The 26,944-nt window shown below is 33.8% G+C and overlaps 2 protein-coding genes across 3 annotated transcripts in view; one reads left to right on the forward strand and one right to left on the reverse strand.

Moving 5' to 3' along the window:
• The window catches only part of MCPH1 (microcephalin 1), a 122,643-nt gene that overhangs the window by 35,115 nt on the left and 60,584 nt on the right, over positions 1-26,944 (forward strand). Inside the window, exons 10-11 of the mRNA XM_084202602.1 lie at positions 496-658; positions 6,553-6,630. Of these exons, the coding sequence (XP_084058728.1) occupies positions 496-658; positions 6,553-6,630 (241 nt within the window). The remainder of the gene's footprint in view (positions 1-495; positions 659-6,552; positions 6,631-26,944) is intronic.
• Positions 10,090-26,944, reverse strand: part of ANGPT2 (angiopoietin 2) — a 42,400-nt gene continuing 25,545 nt past the window's right edge. For both annotated transcript variants that reach the window (XM_084203607.1, XM_084203606.1), the window contains 6 exons: positions 25,536-25,768; positions 23,154-23,281; positions 16,929-17,030; positions 16,233-16,399; positions 12,957-13,087; positions 10,090-11,583 (listed from right to left, as the gene is read on the reverse strand). In XM_084203607.1, coding sequence (XP_084059733.1) covers positions 11,423-11,583; positions 12,957-13,087; positions 16,233-16,399; positions 16,929-17,030; positions 23,154-23,281; positions 25,536-25,768 — 922 coding nt within the window. In that variant the 3' untranslated portion in view covers positions 10,090-11,422. The remainder of the gene's footprint in view (positions 11,584-12,956; positions 13,088-16,232; positions 16,400-16,928; positions 17,031-23,153; positions 23,282-25,535; positions 25,769-26,944) is intronic.

The raw sequence follows: 26,944 nt of genomic DNA on the forward strand, positions 1-26,944 counted from the left end.
TTTCTAAATTTAGACACAGCATTATTCAGATGCTGAAAATTTGGGGCTTCTTAAAGAAAACCTGTTAAATGTGCTAAATGCTAAATGTGTCTAAATGTTTACACTTCTTGGTAATATTTTTTATAGTCCTATAAAAGAAACAAAGAATTAGGCTCTGTTGTGTTGGACATTGTACACAAACAACATAATAGATAATTATGCACTCAAAAGCTTTTATTGAAACAGACAAGATAGATGTAGGGGGCTGAAGGGCTTTGATGTGTAAGTAGATGTGATTTTGTTATAATGGAAAAGGGCCTGTTAGGACTCTGGAGAGACTAATGAATTTAGGGCTAGCAAATGGTTAGAGGCTTAGTGAGAAAAGGATAAAAAATGTTTAGTGGGGAAGAAATTAGGTGAATTTGAATTAATTTGTGGTGTATGTGTATGCTTTTATAATTCTGACTTCCTCCATTCAATGTTGCATGGGCTTTTTTACCTTTTCTTCTTTTTTAGGAAGCAAAATACAGTAATTCAGGTCGTGAGGAAACTTGGAGACTTTTTGTTCTCAAATGAAGTGTGTGAAACAACAAGTCATGTAGTTACTGGGAGTCCTCGGCGTACCTTGAATGTTATGCTGGGAATTGCTCGTGGGTGTTGGATTGTTTCTTATGAATGGGTAAGAAATGCTTTCTAACTTTACGACACAATAAATTAAATTTAGTTTGTATAGCTGAAATATCAACCATGTTTGTGTCCATGCTACCTGCAGTGATGCCAATGTTAAGTTATTCAGGCTTACTTAGAGTTAGTTCAATTAGATGAAATTTGTCTGTGTGAAGATCTGTTAGTTAGTTACAGATTTTCAGTGCTTAATTTAACCAAAATAGTCCTGTGTTGTACCTCATTATCTAGCTAGAAAGAGGACCTATCTTATGGATGAGAAACTCATGTCCCATGCATTATTTTTGGACAGATTAATTTCTGCTCAACATTAGCCAACTCACATTATTCAGATTGAACTTTTGATATCCTGATATAATATATTTCTGTTATGTTCTGAAGCATGTATTGTGTTCAGCATTGGAAAGAATGAAGGGAAATTCTTAGATATTTCACTGCAAATGGGAAAAAATGTAAAATAGGAATAGTGATGGCTGGGTGGGGAACTTATCTGTCAGCCCAGGCTTAAACCATCTCAATTGCTCACTGTAATAATAGAGATTAACCACTCAATCTGACATTGCAGATGACAGTTTCTCGGCTTTCCTCATGTTTCCAGAGCTATAAAACATAGATGGTGAAATTTATATGAAAATAGCTCTTCATTTTATACAGAAAAGGGTTGTTGAATAACTAAATTTCATGGTTTCCTCTTTCTTATAAATACTTTCAAATTTACTTGTCGGGTGGAAAATAAACTGCTGCCTTTTTTTTTTCAAGATGTCTGGCATTTACCAGTAGGAAGCTTGTCCTGAATGATATATACACAGTTATCTGAAGTTGTTGTGGTACACTTCAGGTTTTTCAGAAGTTCTTGGTGATTAGTTTCCCTTGGAATAGAGGGTTTGCGTCTTTGGCCACCTTAAGGATGCAGTAATGGGCCTTTGTGGCAAAAGAAAACTAATAGCATCCTTGGCTGCATTAAGAGGAGCATATTTGAGCAGGGCTTTTGGAGAAGAACATCTCCACAGACTCATTCCAGCTTACTATATGATTCTTTGCATCTATTAATTAAATGCATTGAATTACCTGTCCCCACTTACCTTTGTATGGAAGTTACATATATACAAGTTACATAGTTATACAAGTTATATACAAGTTACAATGTAATTGTCACAAGTTACTTTTTCATAACAGGGTGCTCAAACATGAAAGCTGCCTTCTTCCTTGAGAAAAAGCTTCAAATAACTACTAAAATAGCTAGAGATGGACATAAGGACTACAAAATAGTTTCCTGTCTTTGTACATAAAGCAGTATGGATAATCAGTATTCCAACAAGTGCTGTCCTAGAATTTCATTGCCCATTTTATGCCCTACACTTCTGTGAACAAATGCATGGTGAAAATATCTACCTATGCTCTTCATAGACCAGTATTGATTGGAAATGTTGTCCTCCTGTCTTATGGTCTGCCTTGCAGACTCATCATGGGATCATCTATATCCCTCATATAATACCAATAAGTTGAATGAAATTGTTCCAAGGATTAGTTTGTCCCCGTAGATGTTATTATATCAAATGCTGATGCTGTTTTCACTCATTTTATTGAGCTGCTATTTAGACAAAGTTCTGAAGTTACTAGGAGAGATGCATGAGAAAAAACTAGAGATGAACTTCGGGTCTCCAGATCAGGTTTGGTCTTATAGTATCTCCTTAGCTGGAAGATTGCTATTTTTAATCTTTTTATAGCTGTGCTTATCTCTTTCACAGAGACTAGGTCCAACTTTGCCCATAAATGTGTATTCCCTCTATTTATTTATTTATTTATTTATTTATTTATTTATTTATTTATTTATTTATTTATTTATTTAACTGAAATAAAACAGTGCTTTGAACCTTTAAAAAAATATTTCTTCACCTATTTTAATCATATGATGTAACTGCTTCGTTGTCTTATTTTATATTGTGTCAATGGCCATTTGGCCATAAGATGACCAAATACTTTTGCCATCTTTTTACTCAGATTGGTTAACTAGAGAAGAGAAAGCTGAAGCCTTACCTACCCAGAACTGAGGAACTGAGTAGAAAATTCATCAGGAAAATTTTGTCTAAGAAAATAATCTTCTCCTTTTATTGGTGCTACATAATTGAAGCCTTTAAATGTAATCAATCCTACCATTAATATTTTCACTGATAAAATAGTTCAAATTGGATAATTTAAAAAATCAATCAATCTGGAAAAATTAGTAGTATCTTATAAACATGGTATTACTTTTGAACAGTGATGCTTGTCTTTTGGAGATGTTTATCAGTGTTTCGAGAATATATTTACCTCTGCCTTTTGACTTGCAATGTGGACATAATTTAAGATGAAGTATTTTTTTCTTCTGAGAAAAACTTAAAATGTTATTTTTAGAGATGGATGTTGGAGAAATATCAAATTTACCATCTGACATTTAACCTTCATAGCACTCCATTTACATTTTCAAGATGAATTATTCAAGTATAAATACCACATGATTATGCATTGTGCTAGCTAGATAGGTGAGAGACCTTAAATAATAACTAACCAAATAGTGTGTTTTCAGACTCTTTGTGCTAACTCTTTTGTAACTGCACATTTGAAAACTTCTAGATAGCTCTTTATTCTCAATAGAAACACACATTCTGAAGTATTCAGATAAGAATAACACTGCAAATCTTAACTTTTTGAATTGCATGAATCTGAAGCATTTTTTGGTGTTGCTTTGAAAATATAACTGCTTGAAAATTTGCCAAGTCAGAAACAAACTTTCAGTGACTTGGAATGGAAAGCTCTTGTCTTTGTTTTAATGAAAACAGATTATTTTAGTGAGTGGTGACCTAATTATTTACTGCAGGACCTGTTCATGAACTCAGCATCCAATTTTCTTTTTATCTAGGAGAGTAGATACGATGCCTTTGTACTCAATTCCAGAACCGTGATAGACAAGCATTAATCCATCATTTGTTAAGACAAACAAATATAATTTCTAAACAAAATTCTGTAAATACTACAAGGGTTGAAAAAGGTCATTGCTGTAGAATTGGCCTGGAAAATGAAACAGGATTACTTAATCATAACTAATCTTTTGGGTTTATATTTTAATCTATTTGGGTTGTTTTCGAGCTACTTCTGATACAAACATAATTTTGGTACTATAAGGACGTGATGTATATGTAATACAGCACAGTACATCTGTTCCTGCTCAAGTTTATTTATGAAGAACTTTTTTTAATGTAGTATGTCTATGAATTTTATTCAAAGTACAATTTTCCTGGTTCAGTTAAAGTTGATTTATATCGTGATTAAAAGAGGAATTACATTAACAAGTTTCTTTTATGTTCACTAAATATATGCAGCTATAAGTATAAAGCCAATAGGCTTTGATATTCTTATTGTAAATTGTTAAAAGTAATTATAAAAAATACACGCAGGCACCGACGTAAAATTTATAACTTACAATCTTAAGTTTCACTCTTAATTGTATTTTTTTAAGAAGTTACAGTACTTTTCTTAGATGAAGATTGCAATGCATTATTAGGTTTAGAATATTTTTTAAAGGTCATTGATTTATTAATGTGCTTAACTCTTATTTTTATGATAAATAAGAGTTAAGTGTTTGGTATATATTTGATATAATGACTGTAGAAATCATTTTCACTTTTTGCACAGCTGTTGCATTTTCAAATATTTGATTGTGCTTTTTCTAAAGGTAAAAATAGTATTCTTTAGGTGCTTTGTAATCAAGTTTAGCAGTAAGTCTAAGGATATGCTGCTTTCTATTGTCAGCAAAAAAGTCATTTCCAATAGCCTGCAAAATTGGACACTCTCCTCGCAAGTCAGACATCAAGTGTCACATCAGACAAGGCAAACAGTTTTTGGACTGAAAACTACAGAACTTATTTAGAAAATTATTTTGTTATGAAAGCTGAATTTGCAATTTACTGCTGGTAGAAGTAGATTTGGGGCAAAAGCCCTTTGCAGAAACTTATTTTCTTACAAGCAATTGGGCCATTTTATAAGGTTTACATTGCTAGTTTATGATCAATTTGTTCAGCTTAGTATTTTCCATTAGTGAGCTGTAACATTGAAAAGGATAACTTTACTATGCTCAGTATATATAATGCCAGTTTTTATCTATGGGGAATATTTCACAGACTCGTTCACAAATTTTAAAAGGGAACATTTTATGATTTAAATTTAAACTAATAATATATGCGTTTGTATGGCAGAGTATTTCAGTCATTGTGAATCAAGTATGGGAATAATTTCAGATACTGATGAAATTGAGCTTGTTCTAAGATGAATAATGACCACTGTTTAATAGTGCATGGCTGTCCTAATGACTCAATCTATTTGAAATGGCTAGAGAGCTATTTAGGGAAGATATGAGTGAGGCTGAATTATCCTAAAACAGGGATTTGCTTTCTGATAAATTCCATATATCCCATTTAGGGGCCATATGTCTGCTTCTTGTTCAGTTAGCTTCACTTGCTCTCTGAGCAACAGAATGTCTCACTGGTTGGTAACATTGCTTTTTTTGAACTTAAGGGGTGCCAGATGGCAACTACAGAAGAGACATTGTGAAGCTCAAATACCTGTGAATGGGAAAAGCTGTTGAATTGAGTGGCAGTGGACAAAGTTGGCAAGGAAGATACCAGTGTTTTACCTCTGTGAGAAGCTCACCACTTATAAAACCAATGAAAAAAAGAATCTCATCTTCCATCAGAATGGCCTTGAGAATTTAGGCTGTCTACAAATTAGGAGTAGAATGTCCTTTAATATGATTCAAGGGCATAGGAACTTTCTCTTTTTCCATTTTCCCATTAAGACAATGCTTTTACCAATTGAGGGATAGTATATGAATACTCTTCCATGGATATGGTATAATATTTAATATTATACCAACTGTAACCAGTATAGCAACTGCAAGTTATGATAAATTGTTCTGAAGAATGAAAACCAACCCATAAAAAATTCTGGATGGATTATTTCAGGGAAAGTTTTACCAAAAAAAAAAAATTAAAAATATCAGAAATTCGAAATACAACCATTTTAAGTAGGTTTTTTCTGTTAAACATTTGGTGCTGGTCCTGATGGGATCAAAAGTCTGCAAGGGGCACACACTTTTAGGATTAATAGTCTCCAAAGATCATATTGGTGCAATGTTTCAAAGCTCAGTTGCACACAAATGATTATGTGTTTTCTGGAGTGTCAGTGTTCTGCAGTCTTCTTTTGTGCTCTAGAGTACAACACTGACAAAGGAGGTTACCACAGAGCAAGAAATTGAGTTATTCTTCTTTGCAGGATGATTTATATATGTGATCTGGATTCTTTACAATAGTTGCATAATCCTTGTAGTAGTAGGGGTCCAGTATTGTTTGACATCTTCATTTATGATCTGGATGATGGGGAAGAATGCACCCTCAGCAAGTTTGCAGATGTTAGAAAACTGTGAGGAGTGTTTGATACACCAGATGGATGTTTCTGTTCAGATGGACTTTGACAAGCTGGAGAAATGAGCCAACAGGAACCTCATGAAATTCAATGATTACTGAACTGAGAGAACAGAACTTGTATATTATGACTTCCCTTTTCAAATTTTTTGCTCTGTGTATTGTGATTAAAAAATAGTTGACTTTTTGAATATCCTCACAGTATTTTAAAATGTAATATAGATGTGCATAGAAGTATGACTGATATTTCAATGGTTTCTTTTAGTTGTAAAAATTGTATCTTTCTCATTTATTGACTTTTCAGCAAATGATTTGGTTTGGGTAAATTAAACAGCAAACCAGGTATTGCAACAGTATTGTCACTTCTAATTACACATTCAGAAAGTTTATTTTAGAAATTTTAAGATTCTACTTACCACTTTTTTTATTTTAGGTTCTGTGGTCTTTGGAATTAGGCCATTGGATCTCAGAGGAGCCATATGAGCTTTCATCCAGCTTCCCTGCAGCTCCTGTAAGTTTAATGGTTCTTTAAGCTTGTGAACCTTCTTTTGTTTATCTGGGAAATTATTCGCCCTCTAAATAGGTTTTGTGAATAAGGAAGCCTGCTAGAAAAATATTTTTTAAAGCAGATACTGTAAGGAGTTATTTTCTTCTTCATCCAATACTTTTTGAAGTGTGTGCAAAAACTTTGTTACATGGAAAATGCAAAATGTTGATTCACCAATTAACACCTGGATAAACCTGGCATCTTACTGAAGTATAAATGTACTCTAATTTTATTTCTATTTGTATCTGTGTACAAACTGGAGATGCATGTTATTGCCAAATGGAAAGATTTGCAGATCAGGGACTCAGTTTTTTTGGCCCAGAAATTACCTGGGCAATGGAAAATTACTGTGGTCTTCTAGAACTGCTAAGCAGGAAAAAATAAAGCATTTTCCTGCCTCTAATCATCATTCTCAAGTACTGAATTGGGAACTAGTGCACAAGTGGGTGTGTGGAAGCATGATATACCTGTGTAGACCTCAGTGCACTTCATGTGTTGTAATTGATTAAACAGGAATTTTATTTTGGTTTTAAAACAAGTAGAAGTCTAGCTGGTTGCTAGTCAATCATTCCAATAATTTTCCCTTCACTAAATTAATGTCTGCAATTTATTTCTCAAATAAATTTCTCAAAATACTTTGAAGAAAGTACAGTTAATGGGGTATGAAATTTATTTTTACTGTCATTTTATTAACTGTTAAGAACTTCTATTTGGCATTCTTTCAAAATCTATAACTTCTGTAAATTTACATATCCAACATTAATATGTAGTACTTATGATATGTGTTATTTATTTCGTGATTGTAAGGTGTATATTCTCAACGTTTAGGGAAACTGTAGCAGTTATTCTCAAATAACCCTTAAAGAAATTAATTATCCATTATAAGTTCATACTTTTTATAAAATGAGAAAGTAGATTGTTTTACATAGCAAATACAGTAAGAATGGTAAAACTTAATGTGAAAAATAAATAAGAAACATGTCCTTTTTCCCCCCCCCTTTTCTGTATTTCTATGAAAAAAATTTACCCTGAATTTCATATTAGGTTGCTTTGAGTTTTTTGTTTCTTTTCAGACAACCTTGATTAATACAAAGTATGCCATCAGTAACAATGTTCATAGCAGCATTTAGAAGTGATTCCTCCTGGGGTTTTTTTTTGAGATTCCATTTAGAGATTTTATTCCTGAAGCTGAAGTAAGGAGAATTTGAGAGGGTGAGAATGTAAAATTAAGGGAGGTTAGGGTTGTGCTAAGAACCTGAATAACTTCTTTTTGCAATGTGCTGTTCTTGCAAAGGAACAAAGTTGAAGTCCAAGGCAATATTTCCACTACTATTCCTTATTTAGTCACTCTAATTTCTTACTGTAACAGATACCTTATTTTTTTTTTGAAGCTGCAATTATTATTTGAGCATAAATTTATTCATGTGTTTTTATTTGCTTTTTTTTCTTGGTTCTTTCCTGCTTCCTACAAAGTACTTGGAGAAAATGGAACTACATTCTAGTTTCACACACTGTTTATTTGATTACAGGAAGGAATTAAAAGTAGGAGTTACCTTGCTGTTATGTTTTTACTTGTTTGTACCAAGTTGAAAGCAGTTTTTGCAAGCTTCTGTTTCCTATTTTTACCTTCCTTCTGACATGTCCTCCTGTTGCTTCACTTTGGTGTTTGGTGCTCCAGCCATGCAATCTTCTTGAGATGAAATGTCACATATTCCCTCTAAAATGTTACATTTGTGTTGATAAATTGATCCCTTTTCCTTCAAAATGAAGCCTCTAAAAAATTGATCCATTCAATGTCTACATCAGTATTTTTGATCACTTTCCCAGAACAGTCATCAGAAAGCCTCAAATTCTATGAACTTTTTTTTAACAAATCAAAACTAGCCATGCAATATTAAATTATTTTAGTCATACAGGTTTTCTTACTAAAATAAAGTTATTGTCAACCAGAAGTTAGCACTGCTTTTCTTTGCCAGGTTGAGCATTCAGATGCCATCATGGTTTTTAAGAACATTTTGGAGGATTTTTGTTTGTTTGTTTTGTTGGCTTTTTTTCTCTTTCCTTTTATTATTGGTGTGGATATGCTTACTATCTCAAAGATTGGAAGTATTTTCTTTAGTTGTCCGATTAAATGTACCAACACAGGAAATGCAGTAATGTAGACTCAACATTCCTATTAAATGTCATAGAATCATAAACTATTTTAGGTTAGCAGGGACCTCTGAAAGTTATCTAGTTCAACACTGTGCTCCAAGGGGCTTGTCCAATCCACCCTTCTGGTAATAAATGAATAAATGAAAAGGAAGATTCATTTTCCCCAATTCCAAATAGTATTTACTGCCTGTTGTCCCTGTCTCTTGTCTCATAGCAGAGCACCTCCAAGAAGCTTCCGGCTTTGTCCTTCCTATGCCCTCAATCAGACACCATTAAGGTCTCCCCTTCCCTTTCTCTGCCCTAGGCTGAAAAACAACAGCTCTTAAGGCTTCTCTTGGTATGTGTGGCCCCTCTACTAGTGTAATGACTTTCAAGACTTCTCTGTAAGACATTTTTTGAAAATTCATGAAAGCAATTTTGGGAAGTTTTTTGTTGGTTTTTTTTTTAGTTTGGGATATGTATATCCTTACAAGTTTTCTATGAAAAATAATAAAATACTTAACAGTAATTTCAAATACATAGAGATTATTTTATGGAAGTCTTCAGACAGTGACTATTAATTTGCATTCTTTAGGTTTATATAAAATCAGATCATGAAATAATATTAGAAATATTTTTTGTCTCTGCTACATTTAGAAATGATGACACATTTTCGGTGAAGAAGAATGGTGGTGGTGTGAGTGGTGGGGTACTCTGACAGCAGCTTTAATGATTGTCAGTATAAAAATGGAGAGATTTATTCAGTCTTTCTCAAAATCATTTACTATTTTCAAGATAGAAACATAGAATCATCAAGGTTGGGAGAGACCTACATGATCATCCAGTCCAACTGTCCACTCAGCACTTCCACTCTAACCTGTAAACAGCATCACCCACCAGACCCAGATGCCTCTTGAACACCTCTAGGGATAGTGACTCCATGACCTCTCTGTTCCAATGCCTGACCACTGTGACACTGAAATTTTTTTTCTAATATCTAGTCTGAATCTACCCTGTCTCATCTTAAGGCTGTTTCTTCTGGGCCAGTCACTGCCAGTAGTGTAGAAGAGAGATCAGACCCCACCTCACTACAACTTCCTTTCAGGTGATTGTAGGGAGTGTAGGTCCCCCCTGAGCCTCCCCTTCTCCATCTAAACAACCCCAGATCCCTCACCCCTCCTTGTACAATATTTTTTCTAGACCCTTCACAAACCTTGTTGCCCTTACAGCACCTTCTGTTAACTTAGCTTCCAGAAATATGTCTGGGGTTTTTGTTTTGTTTTGGGTTAAGTTCTTGCATTGTAACTAATTCTGTCATCTGCTGAAATCAAAGTTTTACAAAAATATTAGGCAGAGAATAAGCGTGAGAATTAAAAACTAAACTTAATTTGGAGAAAAACTTCCACTAAATTATTGTGATGTATGAGGCAATATCTTCTCAATCTGATTTGCAATTTTAAAGCATATAGTAATAAAATGAGGGGGAAAAAAAAGATCACCCAGTAGAGTAATTTATTCACATTGTGGTGTACATTGAGGGCCTACCTACAGAGAATTTTTAGAGACAAATCCTAACCTTACTGAAAAAAACCCATAGTGTGACCTTAGATAATTTTCAGATTATTTTTCTTCCTGTTCTTAAAATGTAGTAATTTGTATCTTAAGTCATAAGCATAAATTTAATTGTATCAAAGAACATGCATATGTTTTTCAGTCAGGTTATTTTTACAAAACATATAGTTATATTACATCACCAGGTGATACATGATTGTCACAGACAACCGGACATCTGGTGTTAATGCCGTTGTCTCAGTTTGCAAAATACTGGTCAGTTATTTTACAGGTAAATGACAAGGGAAGGAAAAAAAAGTGCAATCTTCATAAAAATGTATAGGAATACATGCCATATTGTAATTCATAGGGATTTTCTGTAATTTAAAGACAGTGACTGAACACTGAACATAATGCAATGACTGAACATAAATGCAAACTATTTAAATGCTATTTGTCCTCTGTTAAACATAGTCATACAGGCTGTAAAAAATCCTCAAATAAGTGAAGAAAAAGTTGTTTACGAGACTATGGGGGAAAAGAATGTATTCCCTACCTACAGGATTGAGCTAACTACAGAAACATTTGGGTTTTTTATGTACATATAGGGCACACATGACACAGAAAGATAAATAGTTCTCTATCTAGCTAGAACTAAGCTAGAACTAGCTAAGTGTTTTATATTAATGTTTAAAGTTCGGTGGTGAGGTGAAATGCATATTCCTAAAACTATTTTAGGGTTTTTTTCACAGTTCCAGTTATTTACTAACACACACATAACATAAATGATCGGTAAAACAGAGTCCTTAAGTTGTCTGACGCTTTCTTGGATGTTCTTTTTATTGAGTCATTTGGCCAAATCACTGTTATATCAGGTCGATGCTTTAGACATTGTGTCTGTTGAATAATATGAGCTTTAGCTGATCAAGGCGATTGCAATTCAGGAACTGTACTGAACTGACCCCTTCAGAACACTAGTGCATGTTTCTGGCTTGAAAAAATGAGACAAGTTGCTTGGTAAAATAAGTCTTTGAAGACTATACAATACATAATTCACATAATGAGAAAGCATTTAGAAATCTGCTGGTCGAATCATCATCGTCGTAGCTTTGAGAGAGTATCCCGAGCCCTTCCAGTAGTACCACTTGATCCCGTTAAACTTGTTGTTGTTCTGTCGTAATGGATAATACATTCCATTGAGGTTAGAAGGACCACATGCGTCAAACCACCATCCTGCAAGACAGAAGACAAACATCAGCAGAAGTAATTCTCAAAATAGTATTTAAGGTCACTTTGTGTTCTGGAAATGAGAAAGCAATCGAAACCCAGTTTTTTGTTCTTATGATTTGGAGGTGTCGATGTAAAGTGCTTGCCCCAAACTGAGGAAAGAAATGTATTTGTGTATCAACCCCATATTCTTGAATCTTACACAGTACATTGTATTTGAAAACTGAGAAGGGAAAGTGTTCAATTAATTTATTATCCACATCAAACATTTCTGTCAGTCTGAGGGCAGAACACAATTTGAATTATAATCATACTGAATTGCCTTTGGTTTTATCTACTCTTTGGTAAACTCCTGTTTTTCACAGATTTAATGTGTGAAATTCTTAATTCTTTCTAGAGGACTTCTTCAGTTCTCTGGGCTATTCAGTTCAAAACCTCCTGAAACATCATAAGAAGGAAAAGGAGAAAAAGCCAGCCCACATGTACTTTGTATCCGCATAGTCCTGACTTCTTAGTGGGTCATAAGAAAAAATTATTTTTATTAATAAAATAATATTTTTATATTTCTGTTATGGTGGTGATGGTGTGTGTGTGTTCTGATTTGCAGGGCAGTATTCCAGCTATTCTTTTGGATAAACTGAAGCTGTCTTTTTTTCTTGGAGCTTGTGCTATAGGAAAATGAACAATTGCTTAAGAGATAACAGGAAGAGAAGCCAAATTTACAAAGCACTTGTTTACATTTCAGAATGTGGAATTCTAGATGAACAAATTATATGGAATTACTTGTGTAGTTGAAGATAGAAATACCACCTAGAACTCAAATATAACTAGTGAACAATCATTAGAAAAATGTTGATATATCTGTGGTGTATCTTTACCACTTCATAACTATATTGAAATAAGGAATTAAATTTTTGTACCCTTCTGTGGCACTTGCAGCACACAGCAGCTCTTGGGGGTTTTTCTTCTTGGGTAGTTAGGGAAAGGGCTTATGCCTAAAAAATCAGGAGCCATTTCACTGATAGCTGGGACTCTGAAAGAGGTTTTTTGCAGGGAGTTGTATTTTGATCTCTGAAGGTACCTCATTCCTTGGAAGAGGAATCTGCTGTGTCTCTGATTAGTTCCACAATTAAGAGACATTCTTGTACCCCAACTTCAGGGACTTATTTTTCCTCCAGTTTTCACTCCTCTTGATTTATTTTAACTAACTTTTGTCAAATGGAAAAATACTTCATCTAAAGTCACCGTACTAGTATTTCTATCTGTGAGTTTTGAACTTTTTTAATAATCAAAATTTACTAAGTCAAAATTATTTATCTCGTAGACAATTTCAGTGCCAATAAAAATAGGAAGACTGAGAAACATAAAAACATTCGTACCTCCTGTTAGCATTTGTGAACATTTGCAAATACATTTGTCATTGTCTGCATCCTTTGTGCTAAAATCATTTCCTGGTTGGCTTATACTACTTATTTTGCCCGCTGTCCCAGTAAGTCCTTTAAGGTAAATCCTGTAGAAGTGAAAATGGAAAAACAATTATTACGTGGAAGTTGATGGAAGATGTCTGCAAAATAATGATGGAATAATTTGCAATAAATATCCTGTTCAAATAGTTTAATTCTCTTCTGGCCAATGTGCTGCTGTAAGCTGTTTTTTAGTACAATGTTTTCATATGAACAGAAGCAGTCAGCACAATATTCTAATGAACATGTGTTTGTTCATATGATATTAGAAGAAAAAGAGAGCAAGTAGGTAGTAACTTATAGGATTTTTCATACAGATCATGTATTTATTAATACTAAAAGTACATTGTTGTACTTCAGTGCAACAGGACATGCAATTATTTTTATCACATTTATTACATTTGGTTTTATACATTAAACCAAAACTTTTTTGATTTCTATTTTGCTGTTAGTACAACACAGCAATTTAGCATTACAAACCCACATATATGAGATGACAGCCTTATTAGGAGTATTAATTCTGAGGTAGTAAATGATATCTTAGAAGTTTCTCCATATTTCCCTTTCCATTGTCCTAGTTACTTATCCTTTTCACATCGTTCATAAATTTTGGTGTTAGCTCATCACGGGTATTTCAGTTTGCTTCAATTCCCTGGCAAGGTAAGCTCTCACTGAGGCTGCTGCTGTAGGGATCTGCTTGCATGGGTGCCAATGCAGTCTCAGTGGGGAGAGACACTGGGCACTGAATTGGGCAGGACAATTACACAGCTATTCCTGTGTTGCCTTGAATTGGAAACACTTGAACCCTCTGCTCCCAAGTATCTTTTGGGGGATTGCATTTCTGTATCAAATAGCTCATACTTGTCAGAGGTATTCTATTTGTTTAAAGAAGAAATCTGATTGTCTGAGGAGAATTAACTTGTCCCCCAATAAGTCTTCATCTTGCATATAATTCTCTGCTTATGATAGAAATTGCCTTTGGTAGTTGAACAGATTATTTTAACCCCTTTTATATTCCCTATTTTAAAACATAATTAAATAATTTTTATTCGTTTAGGTTTCAAAAGATAGCTCATTACAGATTTTCTTTAAAATCTTTTTTAAAATTACTGTTTTTTCTTAAGATGAGTTCAAAATTATGTAAATCAATTTCTAACATAAATTCTATTAAAGGTTACAAGTATAAGGAATGAGCCTAGGCTGGGTCTTCAAATATCATCTGAAGTCTAATATAAACATAGTATTATTTATTTGTGATTAATGAATTGTTAAAGGTACAGTTTAGTATAACAGAAGATGAGAGGCAATTGATGGAAATTGGAATGAGATGTTCTGACTGCATATCAGAAAAGCTTTCTACCATGAGGAAAGACAAGTAAGGTTGCAATCTTGGGAGGTTATCAAGACCCAAATGAAAAGCTCTGAGCAACCTGGTTTGACTTCATAGTTTTGAGACCAGGAGGTTTGATTCAAACAAAGTCCATTCTGATCTCAGTTTAATATGAAGAAATTTCAGTTTTATGGCCCAACTCATAATCTTTCCAGCATTCAGAATGTATTAATCTTTTTATGTAATGGATCTATTAATCTTTTAATGTAATGGATCACAGAGTCAAAGAATCATTTGAGTTGGAAAGGACCTTGAAGATTATCTAGGTCCAACCCTTTGCCATGGGCAGGGACACCTTCCACTAGATCAGGTTCCTCAAAGCCCCATTCAGCCTGGCCTTGAACATTTCCAGGGATGGGGCATGGCAGATGTTCTTAACTGAATACTTTCTTTGGACTTTTTTCTTTGTCGTAATGTTAAATATATTCTTTAAACCACTCAATTTTATGATGAATTCCTTGGTTGGTTGCATATTGTAATAAAATTCCTTTTACCATCTTAGTTTTCAGTAATTATCTTTTAATACTGTAAATGGACAAGGGTAATCACCCATTTTGCAGAAGTTGCCTTTCTAAGTATTTTAAAGCATTACTTTAAAAAAATCTCTGCTGTAGATTCTGACTGTTTCCAGATGAAAAAATATTTACTTTGGAGTTGAGACAACTAAATACTACCAAGGCATTAAGATCTAACATTTTGTGGGGGGCAGATGCTGATAGTTTTGAATTGCTTTGTTTGCATATAAGACCTGAATTGAAATAACAGCATCAGGTCTTTCAGGTGTCAGGTTGACTTTATTTACAACAAATAGTTGCTAGAGATCTTGGAGAAAATCATCTAAATGTAGACCATTTTTCTGTCCAGTCGGCCAAAGCTCCATGAATCTGCAAGATTCTTACAAAGATACATTTCATGGACCATGTAATAGGAAAGCATCTGTTATACTGTGAAGTGTTTAGTTTCTTCTATAATAAATATTGCATTTACAAACAGCCTGGTGAATGAACTATGAAATGCCCATATATTTCAGCTGTGGCTGGTACTGTTTCTAAATGTGTAATACTTTGATACTATTTAAAGCATATAATATTATTATTATATTTGTATAAAATATTTATTTTCAAATGGTATTATTTCTTATTTTAACCAAGAATTTAGAAGAAATTGTGAGCCTTTACATTTTACAGGATTAGACCATAAATAATAGGTCCATTAAAATTTGGTCTTTAAATTGACAAGTTGGTGATGGGTGAAATGCACATTTGCTCCATTTTCACAGTTAGGAGAGTTATTGAGAATCTTAGCCAGTGGGTCATGAAAGGAAAAGGCCACTTTGTTTCAGTGTGCTCTTTATGACATCAGAACAGTTCCTAGAAGCCACTGAGAAGGAAAATCCTTGCAGTATAATTCATCTTAGTCATCTTAGTCATTCACCTTCCAGAAATGTATTTATTGCAGGGAATCAGGATTTGATAGTAACTGCAGGCAGATTCCTATTGTCCTAATGACTGTGCGCTGTCACCCACTATACTGGCACATGTATCCTGTCTTATTCCATACTATCTCGTCATCTTTGTGTTTTGTGTGTTATACTCACTCAGGATGCACTAGTAAAATGCACATTTTCTCCTCTAGGAAAATAAATTTTTTTTTAGGTGAGAGATAAATAATGGAGAAACCATTACTTTCTGAGTGAGCTGGAAAATAGTCATGATTTGTATGAAATAAGGCCATGCATTTACACAGCTTAGAAAGATTACTATCAGAACATTTTTTTTATTAGATCTGATTTTTCTGCTTACCTGTATTTTTGTTCTTCACTTGCTAGAGAGAAGTGGTCATACAATGAATATGCCTCATTTCCTTCCCAGTCTTTCAGTTGTATTTTAAGAACATAACGCTTCTGATTAGTCAGTTGAGAAACAAATTCATTTCCCAGCCAGTACTCCCCAGCAGGATCACCAAATCCCTGTAATTCAAGTTGTATATTTAAATATAGTTTTGTTTGGGTGGTTTTTTTCCTTTGAGTTTGAAAAGATCACCTTATCAGTTTTTAAGTTTAATAGTTTTCAGCCTGTCAACTAAGAATTTTACTGTGTCCACGGGGATTATTGATCTGTAATGTTTCAAAAAGTTGATTTCAACAAGGACAAGCTCGGGAATCTGAAACAGTGAATCAATATTACTTAGTGGATTTGGAGCAGTTCCTGCTGTTGCCACTAGAAACACAAATATAAACAACTCAAAAAATGTAGACATACGATGGAACAGTTGATTAAAAAAAAGTAAGGTTTCTCTTTGAAAACAAACATCACACTTGCAAGTCTGCTTAGGCAAACAACTTACACTACTCTGACATTTTCAAAATGAGTATCTGAGGACAAAGAAAACTTTTTAAGGTTGATTACATTCTAAGGATGCTATTAATATAAATTTAGCATATTAGATTTCAAATAATAATAACAGCTGATATTAAGGCTTCAGAGAACATTATTTACCATCTTATACTCCTTCCACGTCCGGTGGAAGTCCACACTGCCATCTTCTCGTTTCTGAATAACTGTCCAACCTCCTCCACCAGTTTCCATGTCACAGTAGGCCTACCAAAGTAAGCATGTAACAGCCTAAGTGCATGCAGTCACAGCAAAACAAAACCAGAAATCATGTAATTTGCATCATTCTATATAGTGGCAAATTGTGCAAAATATGAGTTAACCTAAAAAAGCAAGTTTTCACAGCTTTCATACAAATCAATTGTGGTTGCCCACAAATAAATGTGATTCCTCAGTATATATCACACTTAACAGAATACCTTAACAGATGACACCTTTCACTTCTCCATCGTTTTTGTGAGAGATCCATTCAAATTTCCCATGACTTGTCAGAGCTTAGATACTGTTAAGTTCAGGCAATGAACAAACTGAAATATATTTTTATTATCACAATCATTGTTCAGTGCCTTTGCAAACGGTCTGACCCCTAAGTTAAATCCGTGTATTATCTGAAAGTTGTATCTTAAAGCCATGTTGTTATACAGACTGCAATGAACATCTATGCTTGAACTATGAAAAATTAACAACTATAAGACATTCCCAAATATGCATAAATCACCTTTGAATTTACCAAATAATTGCTAAAAAATTTGAAAAGACTGATGTAATAAGTTCACTGAACTCAGTTTTCAAATACTCAATAAGTGCATCCCTGGCACAGTAAAATTCAAGTTCATAGGTGACTTATTCAATCAGTCTCCCAGATTAAATCACTTCAGCATCAGAGGTGAAAGGTATTACTGAAAGTGCCAATATACTGCAGAGATGCTGATGGGAAAAAAAAGGATTTTGAAAATTAATTGGAATTTTGGAGTGACATTTGGGAGAAGGGGGGGATAAATTAACAACACAATTTTGTGAATATCTAGTACAATTTTTCCTGAGAAAGGATTTCAAATTCTTGTATCTAATTCTGCTTTTCCAAAACTAACAGAACTTATAACTAGATGTGTAAAGTCAGTGGAACTAAGCTGGTGTAAGACAGTACAATGAAAGTCAGACTGAAGTCAGTATCTCTTTAAATTGCATGTTAGTACTAATACTATCTTTAAGAAATATATTGAATTTCTTGTACAAGAATTCCTGTTTGGAGAATTCTCAGTTAATGTTTTCTCATTTGGAAGTTTAATTTTTTGTACCACTTTCTGCCAAGATATTGAAGTTCAGAGCCTTCTTCAGAATCACTTCACATCTTTGAAAATTGTTGAATTCTAGTTTGAGTATTGAACTACATTAACTTCTAATCTGTATTCTAGATCTTTCATCCAAGAAATGAAGTTGTGTCTTCCCATTTATAGTAGTACAGACAAAACCCGACTTCTTACACTTTGATAGGATATTTCATCTGTAATTAAATAAATAACTTTAAAAGAAACTAGGCAAATATTTCATTATTAATTTGGATGTTTCCTTCATTGTTTAACAGTTATCTCAGTAGTCATACTTCTTGCCTAACTGCTGCTTGTCACAATATGCCTATAATTGCCCCAAATCATGACTGGGTGGTACTAAAGCTGTAATGTCTTTTTATCCTCTTCTATAGGAGACTGTCTTATCAGTGTTAGCAGTTACCAGATTTGAGTTCTTTGAACTGTTAGACATCCTGAAAATTCATTGAAAAAGTAGGACTGCAGTGAAGCCAGTTTCCTTCTGTGCTGTGGTAGTGTTATGTGTGTCATTTTGGGAAGTGCACTCCTTACTAAGTTTTCAATATTGTTCACTCTTTTAGGGTATTCGTATTGTACCTATGTTATACACTCACATCTATATATTTATATAGATCAGAGTATTTACAGTTCAAGCAGTGTCATATATACTGTTGAAAGGCATCAGACCTTCGAAAGGAAAAAAAATCCTTACAGCTGGAATATCATATATATTAGTGTTGCAACAGGCTATTGCACATTGGAAATCCAAAGCAGATACTGTACTCTAAGCTTGCAGTAGACTCTGTTCAACATCAGAGAATCACAAGACATTCAGTTGGAGATTTTTAGGGAAGATAAAATAAACAAGGAAAAAAGTTGGAAACGTTGGATAAAAGTTGGATACCTTTTAAAGTATGTATTGTGAATGGAATTTAATTGAAATCTCTATTTGTACTGATGTATGCAATTCCTTACACCTCAAAATCTGTTTATTGTTTGGCTTTACTAACATCTGTGTTTAATGACTGGCAAAAGTGTGATGATAGTGTATAAATTAATTTAGTTAAAATAAAAATTCTCTTCAAAAGAAAGGCTGAAGAATAAGTATTGTAAGAGAATATAAATCTGTTTTAGAAGGCTAACTCATGATGTGCAATGTTTATGTGAAAACTAATTTCCACAGAGGGTTATTAGAAATTTGCTAAAGCAGATGCATATACTTTTTTAAAGCATCAATACAAGTTAAAAAGCTGATTTAACAATGATCAAATATCACTGGTTGTAGATAAAGTTGTTGACTCTGAAGCTTCACCCCAATTAAAAGAGCAGCATAAGCAGCCAGATGGCCAATAGAACTGTTTCAACCTTCTCTGAAATATGTAGTGGGAGGCCATGTATTAATTTATTTGAGCTGCGGGTTCAGTCTGCTTTTGCTATTGTAGTTGTTAATTGATGGTTTTGAATGTTAGGTGCAATTTCCTTTATGCCTGTTGTCTAAACTTCAATTTAGTTGGAATTAATACTTGGAAAAAATCAATGCCTTTAAATAGCACTTTATTTTGTTCTAATGAGATTAAAATATAAATAGCGAATGACTGTGAATGTCTATCATAATATATTCCTGTTTCAGGTAGTATCCATTTTTTGAGTGGTAAGACAACTAGCTTTAATAGACACTTTAGATTCTTTGAGATAAATGCTGAGGTACTGCAAATTAGTTCCCAAAGGAAAAAGCAACTCACTAGGAACTGAAAAACAGAATGAGAAATTACATTGAAGAGATGACCATAAAAACCTCATGTAGATTTTTATTACCAGTAACAATTTTAAGAAGTTTACATAAATTTGGGACTATAATTTTTCCACACTAAAAAAATTTCATGTCAATCAACTCTAAGTCCTTCTCTTAACACCATTACTAGAAGAGAACTCTTCTGACCTTTCAACCTATTCTAGGTTTTATATTCAAAAGAAAGATATGTAACATTTCATAAAACTAATAAAAATAGATTCCAAGATTAGGCAGGCAGCAGGAGTCTTCAAACAGATGCCAAAAAGAATAAAGAGATTAGCCTCTCAAGTTACAACAAATTGGAACAGGGAGTATTTGATGTATCTTGTGAAGTGCTTCAGTACTTACAGTTCTAGCAGCTGTAGCACTATAAGAGGGTATTTGGGGTATAAGTGTTTTCAGACCTACTTTGTGAATGGTAAGGCTTAGGCTGAGTTATCGGGATGAAGAGCCACTGCAGTTTTTATAGCAAAGCAAGTGCAGTCACCACATCTTTGCAGTGACCCTTTGCATCACTTTCAGCTGTTGTCTGAACACTCTGGAGTCATTCTGTCCAATGAGTTTTGTATTCTGCTATCTCTGTCTCCTAGAGATGTGACTAGATAAGAACTGCAGTCTAATTGGTTCATGAGGTTGCTTAAGCATAAAACTATTGACTTTTCATAATTTTGCCTCGACCATTTTTGCTCGTGTCAGCAGTCTTTTGCTGTTTTACTCAGTGTTTTTAAAAGGAATTAGCTTTTGTCCTGTTGCAGAACAGGAAAGTTTGAAAATATTAATGGAATTAAATAATTGTTTTCCTCACAGTAGTCCTATGCAATTCCTTAGTTTTGGATTCTGATGGGAGACAAATTAGCAACGTGAGATCAGTTACAGATTACACAGAAGTTGTTTATAAGCCTGTTAGGTCAGAAGGTGTTACAAGAGGAAAAGACAAAAACATAAACAGCCGTCCAGCACTTTTGGCAAATAAAAAAGGTCACTCTGTTTCCTGGTCTGAGTAGCTATCCACATCATAAACAGTTGAAAATGGTGTAACATGTTGATTGTCCCTAACCTTCACTTCCCTTGACAACTCCTCTTAGGCATTTATATTTGTATGAAAAAATCAGCATCAGGTTAAAACTTTTTAGTCTCTTATTTTCAATGTCATGCGGTAAGTAAAACCTTACCTGTCTTTTTCTATCCGAAATACACAGAATAAGATTTTAATTCTTCAATATTATTAAATGACTGATTTAATACTAAGTGAAATTATTGCATTTTAACTACTTTTTTTTAACATATTAAATTACCAAAATGGGTATTTGCATTAAGCATTTAAATTCTCCATGTTTAAATGTAAAGCATTTTATATTTTATAGTCTAGGAAATTTTTACTTTTGAAAATACAAAGTGTTAAATTTTATGACAAATTTTTCTTCTGTAATATGTCATGCACTTGTGTCTGCTTTTAGAAAATATGCATGCTCTGTATGTTATATTCGACAGTAAAATTAAAACCAAAGAAAAAGCTTGAGACAAGTCATAGTAAGAGATCCAAGGAATATAATTCCTGAGTTGTCTAACAAAGACTGCTGCATTCCATTACTTTGGAGATGCAGTAGCTTTCATCTCCTTTAGCTTTTAAAAATGTGATTGTAGATATCTATGCTATTTAAATGCTATTCAACTTCAGGTACAATAAAACATTTCATTGCATCTTATGTAACTCATTTTCTTGTGAAATTGGTGTATTTAGACTAGATTATTTTGAAGGAAAGCCAGCTTCTTTTTTTTTTTTTTTCACAGAGAAGCAGATTGCAAATAATTTCTCTGGATTATATCTACAAAAAATTACAGGTTTTATCTATTGTATTTTATAGATCTTAGCCAAACAAAATGCTTATTTCCTTTATCTGGGAGCTTCCTAAGTGTAAAGATCACAGTCTGGCATGGGCTAAATGAAGTTCTGGCACTTCAAAGTCTAGTCACCAGTAAACTTCATTTCTAAACCTTTGCTTGGGGAAAAAATGCTTTCTCTGTCAGAGCTTTATCAATTCCTTTTCCACATTGCACCTCTTTTTCCACTGCTTTTTTACATTTTCTGTTAATTTTTCTGATGCAATGAAGTAGAGCCTTAGGAACTCTGTAAAATATTTTAATTTTTGTGTAAAGGAAATATCTGCAGTAGAAATTAGAAAATAAAAACATAATAAAATTATTTCATGTTCATCTAAAAATATATTAAGCATTGTTTTATATGCATGTGTTCCTTAGTCTCCTCAGCCTGCTGTGCCTTTATCATGGAAGCCCCACTCATCCAAATACTTGCTCCAGGTGTTTGGTTCTTTAGCCTCACAATCCACCTAGGACTTTTCTCCCTTTCAGGTTCTGTTAATTGTTTCAACTAAATTTTACTCTCTGAAGTTTTATCATTTTATTTACATCAGTAGATGGAGCATCTCTGTCAGGCATCCAATGTATCATCCAATGAGTGCCATTTTTAGCTCAAGGTCTTTTCTACAGAGGTATGGCATACTGCTTTAATACTTAAATTGGCATTGAAGTTCATTTCAGTTAAACACATAGGGGAAAATATATCCATAGAGGAATTTAAACTGACCTAGTGAAACCCCTGCAAACTCACCTTTTATATGAATCAGTAGTAGAGTTTTCCAGGGCAGTATTTCCCAGAAAAGTCCTCTCTGTTAGACAGTGTCTAATTGTTAATCTAATTACATAAATGTCCTTAAAACTCTGTGATACAAAGAACTGAAACCCATATATGAGTCCAGTACTTCTAGATTGCTTTCATGAATATAAATCCATGCCTCTGACTTTACCTCCTTTTGCCACCTGAAGACCCCCTTGGGCATATGAAGGAACTAAGAATTTAAAGGAGACAGGAGTCTGCTGATCATGCAGACCAACTCTGTTGGAGTTACATATTTATAAAGAAATTACACTACCTTATTGATTTAATTACATTAATTATGTGGAGAATAGTATGAAATTCTTTCATGATGAAGCACACAACAAAATGTTATTCATTTCAACTGAGCCAAGATTTCACCGGAAGGACTTTTTTTTTCCTGTGAGATACTCGGATCTAGGAGTGATTTAAAGCTTATTAAAAAACTTGGTAAGTAGTAAACTTCACTATTAACTAGCCTTTAAAACAGCATATTTGCCAGATCAAACAACTTTTAACATGCAGTATGGCTAGGGAGCTCTTTATAGCCATCCTACCTTCTTCTCTTGTGCAGTGTTTGAAACTGTTAAGGTGTAGATTCCACTTGTTGTCAGTCCAGATTTGAAAGCTTCAGCACAGTCTTTGAAGTTGATTTGCTCCTCTTTGGCTATGAATTTGCTCTTAGCTATTAAAAATACAATAGAAATTGAAGGCATTAAGAGGAAATGAATGAAAGTTACAAAGAATCAATTTATGGCTTAAAGCGGTTCCAAAAAATATGTCTGGTCCTGAAAGAAATGACAGATCAAGGTACTTATTACGTGTGATGTTACTTTGTATCATTTAAAGACATTATTCTGATAGGACTGTGGTTGTTTGATAGGCTGAAAAATGCCAACACTTACTAATATGTTGAATGAGAAAAATCAGGATATTGCATATCATTCAGTTGAGCAGTTTCTGCTTCCACTCATTGCCCTTGCTGGACTCCTATGTGCATTCCAACTTATGCATGCATTAACTACTATTATATACATACCTAAGTAGCAAATTATTAGGTTAATAATGACTTTTGGCCAGTATTCTTACATTGTGAAATGAGTTATGAAACCTTTTATAATGCAACAGACTGATGGAACTACCCTTAAGAGATTTTAAGCTTTTTTTTTTTTTTTTTTTTTTGCCCCTGCTGCACAGGAACAGCTTTGTATGTACCAAGCTGTAGCTTGGTAGGTCAGCCCAACTCACTAAAGATACATACCTTCTGGAATTAATTTGTGCAAAAAATACATTTTCATATGTCTAAGCCTTCTTATTCAACAGAACAATCTAAGGTTCATCTTTTTGTTCAGTTCTTTATTAACTATGGAGGTTGGAATTTCCTGGCATTTCGCCTGCTGACTGATATTTCATATTTGATCCTTCTGGGGTTGGTTCTGTGTATTTTCCCTTTTAATTTAATCTAACAATCACAGTCAGTTACTACAAAGGTTTAGGTGCCATATAAATATGTGCTTATATTACAGCTACTTATTATGTTCTTTTTGGCTTGCTTATTCATTATTTACCTGTTTAAGTGCTTTGCCTTAAATAGAAAAATAACACATTCAGTGTTTTAATTGCTTTTCCACACTCTATTGTTTGCATACTGTCTTAGAAGCTTTCCCTGCTAATTTTGTCTTTTTGGCAAACACTCATTATTTTTTCCACTCTGGGTTTAATGGTGCTGTAGCCAACATGACTTTGACTTGTTTACTTATTTGTGCACTAGCATAGCAGATAACATCAGCAGGAACATGTACAGCCTTGGTATTTAAGGGAATAGCGTCAGTTATGAAGACAAAAAAACTTGGAATTTACTTTGTTTAGAAAAACCTACAACCTATGTTATGATAATAACATATAGGACAATACTAAAAGTGAGGAGTTCCAAACACCCTTTTCCTTTTCTGTGATCCACCTTACAGTAATGTATCATATATCACCTATACTGTTTTTTAAATTCTGATGACAACTTTTAACATTTTTTCCCAGTATTTAATTTTAAATCCTTTCTTTAGGGGTTCTGTATGCTTCTGTAGTTTCAGCCCTGAGAACTTTACAGGCAACTGTGCCAGATTCTACAGTCTTTTAGAACAGCTTCTTAATCTGTCCAGGTTCCATATCAGACATGAAATTCAAGGCAGGGAATGTTTAAATCCTGTGTAGCCATAACTTTTAGTTTAGGGTTTGTGTGGGTTTTTTATGGCGCACGTGAATCTGCATAAATCTGAAAAGTATGCTTGGTGACTATGATCTGTTGCAGAGTGTTCAGACATTTAGGGGTGAGATTATTGACTATAAGGTTTGCTGGGCTGAGGAATTTTTGAGATGAACAAGGATACCTTGATGAAGAACTTGTGAGAGTACCTGCTGCCCAGGCCTGGTGCTTTCTGGTTTTGGGGGCTAGAAACTATCTGTGCTTATTCCTTTGCCTTTGGTAGCCTCTATAATTCATCCTTTCTTTTGATAAACTCTGTGTGCATAAAGCAATGAGAGGTGGCAGAAACAATCTCTGTGATCCAGGAAGAAAAGTTGCAGACCTACAATATGCAGTCTCTCCTAGATATATGGTCAAGCCAGTGTATACTGTCACACATGTGAATGCCATGTTAGATGAACAATACTTGGCTTCTCTGTATTTTGTTGAGCCACTGGAGCATTGGTTAAGAAGATAAATACACAAGAGAAGATAAACATAATGTTGAAAATAAATCACATAAATGTGGTTGTTTCTCCCACCCCTTAAAAATAGGTTAATTAAGTCGGATGCAAAATTTAAGGCAAAAAATACAGACTTTTTGAGAAGCAGAAGTGTGTCAGAACTGGTTGTAAGACTATAGGTAGCAGGTATCAGGAAATAGCACTAAAATTATATAAGCATGTCTGCTTTGACTTACAGTTTGGTGTCGATATCATAGTAAGCAAACTATGAACCGTCTCCATCAGATCATGTTGCTGTTTTTGCAGAACTGAGTTGTTTACTGTAGCTGTAACTAACTGTTTTTCTAGTTCTTCTATAATGGAATTCTGTCTGGCTACTAGGACTTGAAGCTGATCTTTTTCATCTTTTATTGACTTCAGCTGAAGCATGTGCTTGTCTTCCATCTCAAGAACTCTTTTTTCTAAAAAGCTAAATAAAAGATTACAATTAGGCTCTCCAGAAACAATTTTGAGCTGATGTCAAGAGAATCAAGCATGTTGTATAAGTTTCTTTCTTCATAAACACTCAACTTCATTCTCTAATGCTATGAAAGCAGTAGACAACTAAATGAAATGAAATGAAAGTTTAGTTTGATACATATGCTTTCATTTATTAAGTGCACTAATAAACAACATTATCTACTACAGTGCGTATTGCAGACTTTAAAAGTGTAATAATTGGGTGTTTGATAATTCAACATTATTAAAGAAAAGATAAAGTGACTAAGTTGTCATGGGTTTACCCTATTAAAATATGAAACCTATTTAAAGATGTAACTATGAACATTTCAAATATCCTATAATAAAATACATACTTAACAAAAATCTTATGGCATTAAGACATAACATGCAAATCGTTACTTGAAGATGGGTTAACCTTCTCCAGTTTTAGAGCTGTTATTATTAGGTAACTGGCTAGCAACATTATTCCACTTCTAATTGTTCTGATATAGACTCTGAGAAAGCTGATGTTTAAAGATGCATAGCTGGAGAAGTTCACCTAAAATCCATTGCTGTTACTGAAAAAAAAAATCCTGAACCTTCTAAAAAATTATGTTTCAAGCAGATTAGTTCAATGCAGATTGTATTTTCTTAGGTGAGAAACAATGCTTTTGTGTTTTATGTGGATGTTACAAGGGCAGTCTAAAGTCTGCTGAGTTCAACACCAAAAAACATGACCTTTTGAAAATCAGTGTTTCCTTTGCTTTCCATTTGATAAGGATGCTTGTTTTTCTTAAGTTGGTAGCCAAAACCTTTAGGGAACATATATAAATGTAGTAGAGTAGTGAACAAAAATGTCAAAACATGTCTCCTGGGTTTCTTAAGCTAATTCTTTCAAAGAAAAAGCACTTTGCACATATGGTTCTCATTGAAAAACATTGCTTTGAAGGAGAAAACTTACTGTTATTGCTGCTTTTAGATTCCTCTGTAAACTATTTATTGCCAAAAGTAAAATAAGACCATGGTGATGTGGAAACGAAGCTAGCTGAAAAAAGGTATGAGCCTTTGGACCACAGCCAAGTACAGAAGAGGATAGGAGTAATAGTTGGATATTGGTCAATTTCAAAACATGGACTCTTGAGGAACATTGATAATGATTAGTGCT

Source organism: Fringilla coelebs (genome assembly GCF_963513975.1).
Source record: "Fringilla coelebs genome assembly, chromosome: 3".
Taxonomy (NCBI): domain Eukaryota; kingdom Metazoa; phylum Chordata; class Aves; order Passeriformes; family Fringillidae; genus Fringilla; species Fringilla coelebs.